At 38.4% G+C, this 10,715-nt stretch overlaps 1 protein-coding gene across 1 annotated transcript in view; it reads right to left on the bottom strand.

Annotated features, from left to right (window-relative positions):
- Window positions 1-598: 598 nt before the first annotated feature.
- The window catches only part of LOC108148681 (RNA-binding protein 208), a 41,032-nt gene continuing 30,915 nt past the window's right edge, over window positions 599-10,715 (bottom strand). Inside the window, 4 exon segments of the mRNA XM_017275820.2 lie at window positions 599-2,905; window positions 3,741-3,894; window positions 5,611-6,003; window positions 6,672-6,861. Of these exon segments, the coding sequence (XP_017131309.2) occupies window positions 2,876-2,905; window positions 3,741-3,894; window positions 5,611-6,003; window positions 6,672-6,861 (767 nt within the window). The 3' untranslated portion in view covers window positions 599-2,875.

Here is a 10,715-nt window from a genome sequence, read left to right as displayed (position 1 = left end):
TCACTTTGCATTTATGCGGCCCAATCCCGCCCTTTTTAAAATCACATCTACATGCGCCTCGTAGTTCCTCTATATTCTAGTGCTAAAAACATTTAAATATACAGTACGACTGCGCCTAAAGACTACTACGTGTCCTGCCGATCCTCGGATCATTGGTTAAAATCCAATGACCCATCTTTTCGTACTGAGTGAGCGCATCCTGCGAACATATAGTATATACCATATACTATTTTGTATACTTATACGTGTTCCGGTGTGGGTATTATGAATAGACATTTACTGGTGCTAGGGCCACACGCGAGTAACTAAATGCTTTGCTCCGTTAGCTGCGAAAAATTCCACTAAAAAATGACATAACAAATTTCACGCTGCCAGTCGCTTTGGGGATTGGGGCGTGTCAAATGCAAATCAAGCCTCGTCCTTTTCGTCCCTTGCAGCTTAATTGTCCGATACGTACGAATATATGCGAATGCGATTGCGATTGCGATTACGTTACGTATGCGTATTGCTATATTCTATTACTTGGGGATTTTTGCTTCCTGTTCTTGTTGCTGCTGTCATCGTTTTAATTGGTTTTCATTTTGAACAACTATTTGTGATTTATCATCCAACGCATACAACACAATATACAATAAATATCGTTTAGCATACGTTGCTCGCATTTAGTTTTTCTCCTCTATTTGTAAACACCATGTGTGTGAGTGGGTTGTGTGTGTGTGTGTCTCTATATCTGCTATATGTTATATAAGCATGTTGGTTTAATGCATATGCTGTATACTCTATACCTATCAACCAACTATAAGTCTAGGCCTTACCACTTTACATTTATATTCTCTACACTTTTAGTTGTATGTACCATTTGCCTATTGTATGCTTTTCAGTGAGTGAGTGTGTGAGTGAGTATTTTTGGTGTTGTCTATAAGTTGATTAATGCTTGCCTTTTGGGTATCGTGTCCTGTGAGTGACTGTCTTTTTGGGCTGCAAGTGTTTTTATTGGCTTATATGATTAGGCGATAATATCTACTTTATTACGGCTATGCTCGATTAGCTAATATCAATTAATATCATTCGATGGCATACTTTGATTGTTTTCAATATATTTTACTTGTGTTCTCCTGCTCTCTCTCTCTATGTGTCTCTGTCTTTCGCTTTTTATATATTGCTGGTATTCATACCATATATATATTTGTAGCTACTTGGCTATTCTGTTTTGTTATCGGTTCGGTTTCATATTGATTTGGTTTGGTTTGGTTTGGTTTGGTTTGGGTTTCCTTATCGCTTTCGTTTGGCCTAAACAACAGAGAACTAACACAACAAATTTGCAGCTAACCATTCCTCTTCTGGCAACTGAAATAAAACCATAAACGTAACAAGTACAAACATGGGTTAATACTGGCGTGTTTTGTTTTTTTTTAGAATAAGTTGTTTGGAGGGAGTTTGAAACATTTTTGCGGCTGCTTTGTACATATGGCTCTCGTGAAGCGCTTGTTGAAAGTAAAGCGTGAAACTTAGGTCTTAATGAAACAAGAATATTCGGATTTCAGGCAAACAATGGGCTGGCTAGTTGGCTGGCTGGATTTTCCTGGACTTTTATACGATACGATTACTATATGTTCAGATACTTCGAATTGCGAGTGCTGGTGAGAAGACCGTGTGAGTGTGCGTGTGTAGGAACCTGTCTTTCGATTGCTGATCGATCACAAATCGGTGTGAGCGCGTGAACTTTCAGTTGCATTCTATATAGGAAATGATGATAGCAGGACATGACGAGCTAGTTGGCCAATTAACTGCACTTGGCCCGATAACTGGCAGTTGTTTCTAAGCAGTATCATCTATCATAGTTATAGGCACTAGTGCTAAGTGTGTGTTTGGGTGCGTGAAAGTAGATTTTACATATTTTTTTAAACCATTTAACTTTTACACACAACTTTGAAAAGAGTAAATGTTAAATTAATTAAAAAATACGTTTAAAATCTACTTTCACTTGCCCAGTGAAAGTACTGTTGGAAGGTGTGTATGTGTGTGTGTGTGTGTGTGCCGAGCTAAAACCAAACCGCGCACAAAAGTTGGCAATACAAAGTGATGCGGGTCCTGCTGTGAAAAGGATGATTTTGTGTGGGGTTAAGGGCAGTTTGCACACACACACACACACACACACACACATACATACACATGTATTTACTTGCACACATGTGTGCCTGTCCGTGTGCGCTTAATTAATTTTAACGCATTTTTAATTATGTTTATTTTAATTTAATGCCGCGACTGTGTTTGATTTAGGCTGCTACAACCCACTCGATTTACGTTTTCCCTAGTCCAATTTATATTCCCCTTTTTTTATTCACGCTCTCCTGTTGCTGTTGCCTTCTTTAATTAATAATTGTCATTATTATTTTTATACGCCGCGTGCTTCAACACATTTACATAAAGCATTAAAATATATGGTGTGTGAGTTTTGTGTGTGTGGGTGTGTGAGTGTGGTGTAAGCAACTAGGGTTAAAAATACGTTTGCTTTCCTTGCTTTTTGCATATACATAATAATTGTTTGCTTCCACCGATGATGCTTACTTAACGGGCGTTGACAGATATTTATGCTCTAGTTAATCATATATATATATATGTATATATATATATAGATATATATTTATGTGGGTGTGGGATTTTGGATTTTGCATTCGCTAGCGCTTGCTCTTGTTTCTGGGGTGCGGCTCGCTAAAATCGCCAAACTTCAAGTTGCCATCAATTTGTTTGCAATTTGTGTGTTCTGCGCTTCGCATTTTATTTACAGCTCAGTTTGGTTTTGTTTCTGTTCAGAAAATTGCAGCTGTACTTAAAAATTTTGGTTTTGGATTTTCTGGTTTTTGGCTTTTTGCGTTTACTGTGCCTGCAAGAGTAAAGGATAAACCTTAAAAAATAATATGGGTGTTAGTAAGAATTGGAAAAAAGTAGTAGACGGAATAAAATTAATTTTAATGCAAAAACGGGGCTTGCTTCTCTGTTTACAAAACATATATTTAATATTTGATAGGCAAGAGTAAATATTCTGCTGGCATTGAATAATGTGAGCGCTTGAGATAAACAAATAAAACAAACAAACTAATTGGCAAATATATTACACTTAAAAGCTAATGCAAATGCCGAATTTATGGCAAGATTACTAAGCAACGCATGCAAAAAAAGTATATTTCACCAACAAGGACACACAGACAAAAAAATTTTTGTAACTAATATTTATCATCAAAATGTTTATTTTAATATTCAATGTGTTTTGTGTTCGATTGTTTTTATCCCCTCTCCCTTCTGTATATTGTTATTTAATCAAAAACATGCATGCATATTGACAGATTACAATTGTCTCTGTCCACATTCGATATTGCAAATGCAAAAGAATAACATTAGCAGGCAAAGGCATTCGAATGGCGATGGAATATTTTGATAGCAGCCAGAAATATGTACGCATATCGAGTTTGCACACACAGCTGCCGAGCAAACAACCCATCGCACACCCTAACGAACCGAACGAATCGAATCGAATCGAATCGCATCGAATCGCATCAAATCGAATTCAATCGAATCGAGCGGACTGCAATGGAATCCAAAATACTATACATTCAAAACTTTCAACAAACGTAGGAGAGATGCACGAAAAATGTTTCAATGTGTCGGGCAATGTGTCTATATCTATGTGGCCGTGTATCTGTATCTGAATCTGCATCTCTATTTGAGTGGGTGGCACCTACCTGTGGGCTCACTTGGAACTGCTGAATCGGATAGGCCACCACGCCGGCGGCCTGCGGAATGGCGGTGCCGGCCACGCCCGTTGCCAGCTGCTGGGCAGGTGAGATCTGCGCCTGAGTGACGCCTTGCCAGGTGGCCGGAATCTGCACTCCCATCCTGCAAAGGGGGTGCAAAGTTTCCAAACATGAGTACACGCAGATAAACCATTATTAAGGGGTAAATTGAGAAAGAATTAGGAAGTTATATAAAGCTAGCTATCTTCTCTGTTTCACTTTTGTTTAATACATTATGTACCCACTATTTAAGCTTAAACATCATTTAATATTTAACTATTTTTAACTTAGTTAACTTAGAAAACACAATTAATAGGAATTCATATTTGTAAGACATTTTATAGTCAATTTTTTATGGTTACTATAGAAAAACCTTTTCCATTTGACATTTTCCACATTTCTCGAAGACTTAAAAAATATATGTTTTCATTAACTTTATTTCAAGTGATTAAGCCATAGCTTAACATAAAATTCTATTTAAATTTTATTTCCATTTTGTTAGTCTCATTTAATAAGAAATTAAATTTATATAGAATTTGATGGTCATAGGGATTTTTTTTAAATACTTTCTTAATAGTAAACAAAAAATTATCATTATCGTTAACTTAAAAACCTGATTTAAAATAAGTTTCTTTATGGTTACTATCAGAAAAGTATTGCTTAAATATCATTAATATTTTAAATGTTTTCCATTATCAATTAATTTTTCAGAATGGCATTACATTGAGTAATAAAACAAATCTTTTAAGGAGATTAAAATTAAGACGAAAAGTGAATTTTGGTGAGATTTTTCTCCGTGCAATACTGCTGTACTACTGGGTTCTCTGATCCGCCAGCGAAAAGTCCCCGGAGTGTGGTGTGCTCCACAATTATCACGGGCAGTCGCCGGATGGCAAAGGGATTTAAGAACCAAAAGGGATGCCAGCTGGGGGACGGGAAAACAAAATGTACGCGACTGCGATGCAAATAGCACGTTATGTTGACAGCCCGACAGACGCGAAAATGTATTTCATACGGCCGCAGACCGAGGACGGTGCAAATGAAAAACTTTCGCAATTAGCAAATGAATTCACCCATCCGTCATGCTGTCGTTGTTGGTGTCGTCTCTGTTGTTGTTTTTGCCGATCCCCGGTGGCGGTTCAATCATTGCACAAAGTACACAGTTGGATTGGGTGTATGGGTGCCGTTGAATTTCTCTCCTCACACGGAAAGAAAAATATGCGAGGTTGCTTTTTATTAGCTTATAAAAGCCATAAAATTTCATACTTGGCAGCTGTGATTTTAATTGTTTAGAAAACGAGTTATAAATCGAATTAATTAATTCAATTAGAAAATTTATAGAAATATTGACTTAATTTGTCATACGAATATTTCAAACAGTCTTATCAAACATTTCATAAATTTCATAAATAATTTTTAGATAAAACTATAACATAGTAATGAATTTTCAAAGAAATGTTTGTGTGTATATTTAATGTTCGCTAATATCTAAATTTTTTTTTACATACAAATAAGAAGTCTACACATTTTTATATCCTACCGAATCCGTCTAATATAATTTATTTTACCAAGTTTCGTATTACAAGATTCTTTATAATTCTTATTTTCTAATAAGCATTTTAGCTTAAGCTTTTATTTTATTAACACTTAAATCATAGTTAAACCCATAGGATTCTGTCTCTGTAGTTCCTAACACCCCTGGGAGACTTTGCTACCCCGGCACATAAGCTAATATAATTATTGTTCGTAAGTGTCATGACAATGGCTGTTATTGGCCACCCCTGATCATTGACCATTGACCTCCGACCCCCGCACTCACCCCATGTATCCCTGCTGATAGCCGCCGTACTGGCCGAAGTGGTAGCCCTGGATGCCCTGCAGGAACTGGTTCTGCACGGCGGCTGCACTGGCCGCCGCCGGAGTTACCGCCGCAGCGGTGGCCGAGGAGGCTGGATAGGTAGGCGTGGGCGAGTACCAGCAGCCCGTGGCGGCCAGCTGCTGTCCGTAGGCGGCGGCGGCGGCAGCCGCACCCACTCCATAAGGGAAACCGGCGGCAGCGGCGGCGGCACTGTTCAGCGCCTGGGTGGCGATGGTCTGCGCGTTGTTGGGGTCACCACTCTCCTTGCCCCACGAGCACTTCACGGGCTGCGCGTTGATCTCGGTGTTGTGCACGCCCACAATGGCGTGGGTGGCCGCCTCCTTGGTGGAGAAGCTATCGGAAGAAGGGGGGTGAAATTAATTAATTAATTACAAAACCGAAACAATACAATATGAAAGTGTAATTGGAGGGGCTATCAGATAGACTAAAAAAACACATATTCTTAGGAAAAAAAAACCTAAACAATGACATAAGGTTGTGTAGTCTATCATATGGAATAAAGAAGTTTTTAATGTCATTTTTTACTTAACAAAAATATATGGTAGACTCATATTGGTCCATTGTTTCTAAAGTTCAAGAACTTGTTTTAAAATTTAGCAATTTTGTTTTCTGAGTGTAGTAAGCTTAACAATAAAAATATTAAATAACAACCCCCATTGTGTTTAACAATAATAGATTGTTGTTAATTTCGTTAAAAATCATTTCCATATTCTTATGCATAAAAACTGAAACAAATTCAATATTCTAAAGACCAATATTAATGGAAATCTTTATTTAATAAACTTTTAAGCGTATATTACACAAAATAAAAATGTTATGTTTTAAGTTAACGATGTAGTATTCATTTAAATTTAAAAATCCATTTCATAAGTATTACAGTTATAGTTTTGTACACTTAATAAACTCAATTAAAATCTGGTATTTCTCAGAATTTATAATATCAATAGCAGCGTAATTAATTAAAATCATTTGCTCCTCGAAATGCAATTAATAGCTCTTACCGCACGAAGGCGTATCCCTTGTCCTTGAAGACACGGATCTCCTGTATCGCGCCGAAGGGGGCGAACGTCTTCTGCAGGACCTCCTCGCTGAGGGCGGTGAGGGCGCTGTTGACGCCGCCCACGTAAACGGTGCAATTGGAGGGACTGCTTTGATTGTAGACCTCGTCGAAGGTCAACGGCTTGATGTTCTCTGCGGGGGGAAAACAACCAGAAGAAATCAGAAGGTGATGAAGGCAAGTATGTGTACTCAGTGTACTCAGTGTGTGTGATGGATCTCGATATAATGTTGCCGCCTCGAACGAAAATTGATGGGCTGTAGTTTTTTGCTGTTCGTCCCCGTTTTTATTCGCCAGCTGCATGATTAATATGCAAATTAATTAACGGATTTATCCGCAACAACGGCACCAATACACCGACAACGCAACGAGAGCAGCCACGGCAACGTTTTGGTAATTAAAATAACCGCATGCACTTAGTCAATATGGTTGTGTGTGTGCGGTATAAGTGTACATGTGTATTTGTGTATATGTCTGTGGGGGCAGGCAGCAGGGGGCGTGGTGAGTGGTGGCAACACCATTTACCGTTGCATTCTTGTTGTTGCCTTTGCATATTTAAAATTGTTGCGGTTGTTATTGCATTTTTTATTATACGTATTTTGTGGATATACATTTTTCGTATGCCGTTTTATTGTCGACATGCTTTTTGCACTCAATGTATACGGCCCACTCTATATGTATGTATATATATCTGAAACAACCCCATTGTCGTTGTCGTTGCCCTGATTGTTGTTCCGTATGCGCCATGAATGCACGTATTTGTATGCAAAAGCTACACTAATTACTTCCTTTGAGGTTAAAACTAAATTTGCACTTTTAAAAATAATGTCAGCTTTGCGTGTTTATGTCTTTGTTTAGTTTTTCAGTGGGATATATATTCACGCATTGTTTGGCTGGGCTTATGGCCTTAATGACACTTGCATAGATCGATGTGAGAGAAGCTTATGCCAAGCTGTTTATGGGTCCAGTGCCTACTTAACATGGCCTGTTTATGGCAGCCAACTAACTCTCCCTCCTTTTGGCCCCTCATGCCCAAAATGCCATTGCAGGTTGTCTGGATTTCCGCTTTTGTTGTGCCTTCGACTGCGCAGCAAACATGCCAAAGAAAACACAAAAATATGGCTCAATGACATGCAACAGGATTGCAGCACACACACACACACACACACGCCACAACAATCAAAGCTCGGTGGCGAGGGTGCAGCCGAAAAACACGGAAAACTAACAAGCTCGCAAATACTTTTGAAAGCTTTTGCCACAAATGTATGCGCATTGGCCACGCACACACACGCAAGTGGGGAATACAACACTTTCAAAATAGGTTTTCAAAAAATTGGGAAATAATGATATATTGAAAATATAACATGGGATGAAGAAAGCAAAAATGATAAATATTTTCTTAATTCGATACTTAAAATCACAAGGCTTTTGGTTTTTGATAGTTATTTTTTTTAATCTACTACCCATGGGAATTTATCCATTTAGCTATGATTTAATATTTAAAAAAGTCTCTTTATTATGTTTTTCAGTGCTTTAAAAAAAATAACTAATATTTTTAACTAATCTAATTTTCCTTTTTTTTTGATATCGAATTACTTATTATCTCACATAATTCGCAAATCGAACTTTCGTTTCTTTTTCAGTGTATCTAAATAAGGACCTGTTCCGCAAGAAACCTAACATACTTTGCAGCGCCATGTTTCACTAATTTGCACTTTGCCTTGTGCCTGTGTGGACCTTCATCCCCCCGTATTATTTGCACTTTTTGTTTTCTCTAATTTCTTTTTTACGCTTTTAAATAGGTGTAATTACATTTTGAAAATGCAACCAACGAGCTGAGCTGTGCTGTGCTGAGCTTAGCCTCACGAATTCGCACACGCCCTACGTGTCCAGCCTTGGGGTTTTTGGCTTTACTTGACCCAAGTTTCATGTCCGCAGCAAATTAAAGCACTTTCCTACCAAGCGTGGCCATAATTATCGCACATTTTTGTCTACGACAAACCATGTGCATTCCCATTTTCAAATTCCCATTTCCCGTTTCCCTTTTCAATCCCGTGTGCGGGGGCAGACACAAGTAATTGGAGTCTGGTCAGCCAGAGGGCCATTATCGGGGCAAACACCGAATGCCGACGGCGCGTCCAGCAGGTGCTCCCGTTTTTCCCGGCGATTTGAAATTTTAATGAGCAATTATAGGCATGTAAAACTAAATCATGAAATAATCACCAAATCATTAACATAAATAATTCACATTTTTACACGCAGCAAAAGCAACACGAGCCTTGATGACGTGGCCAACACTTGAGGAAATTCCAAAAAGTAATTAATATGCATGGGAATGTTGGTTAAGCAGGGGCTACTTTTTTAATGCTCTGAGGGGCGTCTTGCAGGGGCGTGGCAGGATGCTAATTAGAATGCTTGTTGACTACCACCAAAAAATTCCTAATCGAAGTTTTTTTTTTTTAATTTCAGTGGCACTAAATATACATTTTATAATCAAACAAAAAATAAGAAAAATGAGCTAGGGCTTAAAAAAAAATTTTAATTGTGTCTAAAAGTATGGAGTGAAAAAATGTACGTCGTAAGTCTTTTGGGATTTCACGTTAAAATTATTTTATTGCATACTCTTAGACACTTTTCATTGTTCACCGTTTTAATTGTAATTTTAGTTTTGATTAAATTCTCCAAATAAGAGTAAAACTCTTTAACTTTTCTTGACTCTATTTTTACTTCAGCCCAACCTTTTTTGCCTTTCTTAACTTCACCCATAGGCAGCCAAATTTAGCTACCTTTTCCCAGCTCGAAAGCATTCAGGCATTTAAACTTTTACTTAATTGTGCGCAACTCTGCATAAAATGTTGATTTATTGCGTCAAACGAGTTCACGTAACTCCAACTTTCGCAAATATTTTTGCTGCGAGTTGGCCAATAAACCACCACCTCCACCACCACACAGCCGGGTCAAAAGTCAAATAGTTTGGGCAAAGAAATTTGTCATACAACATCGTTGTCGTCTTTGTGCGGCATTGTCGTCGTCGGCATATTGTTTCTGGTTAATTAAGTTATTACCATAATGAGCTTGCAGGTATTTCGGGCCTTATTTATGGCCATGCACTTGGTATAGAGGCTTTAGTCTCTGGTTTTCTGGTTGACAAAGGTAAAAACTTTGAAAGAACTTTCCCTTTTTCGAGGAGTGACCATAAAAAAGGGCCGCGGCAAGTGCCATTTGGAGAACTGGTGAGAAACGAAACTCTTAGCCGGGGACGAAATTGCAAAGCGTCGCCAAAATTGTCACAACTGTAAAATGCGCAATTGCGCCGGATCGTAAATCTTTAGCAACAATGGGGCAGACACATGAGTGGCCCACTAAACGCGGACGGACGTGAAATGTGCAGCCTGCTTAAAACATAAAAATGCCGGGACCAACTCAACTCAACTGAACTCTACTCAGCTTGTTTGGGATTGCCAAAAGAATCGGGCAAAGTGGCTGCGTAAAACATGAAGTAATGCGAATGCCAAATGCGAAATGAGTTGAGTGCTACAAATCGTAAAGTTGGCCAGCAGCAGCAGTCGCTAGGCGGGCCATAAAAGCTGTACCCATTTTTCAACCCTTGCATATGTGAGCGGGACATAAAAACCCTTTAGCGATTGTACTACTGTGTAATACCGCTATACTCAGTTTTTTTTTTCTGCCGACTCAGCCGATCAAAAAATCAAAATTATTTCGCTGTGAAATTGCTAATAATAACTTGTATTACAGGATGCCCCTGCCCCAAGTAATTTTACTAGAGCACACAGAATATTGTGGAAGAGCAGACAAAACCGTGACACAGTCAAATAAACAATGAGACCAATAAAAATACGCTTAAGCTTTCATAGGCGTTTTTTATGACAACAATATAAATGCAAAGGGAAAATATTATATTCCACTCCCTCTCGCTTTCGAACAAAACCCTTCAACAGTTTTTGGGCCTCAGCACGATAAATTCCAC

Source organism: Drosophila elegans, unplaced genomic scaffold (genome assembly GCF_018152505.1).
Source record: "Drosophila elegans isolate 14027-0461.03 unplaced genomic scaffold, ASM1815250v1 contig_476, whole genome shotgun sequence".
Lineage (NCBI taxonomy): Eukaryota > Metazoa > Arthropoda > Insecta > Diptera > Drosophilidae > Drosophila > Drosophila elegans.
This window is presented reverse-complemented; position numbering and strand designations above follow the sequence as displayed.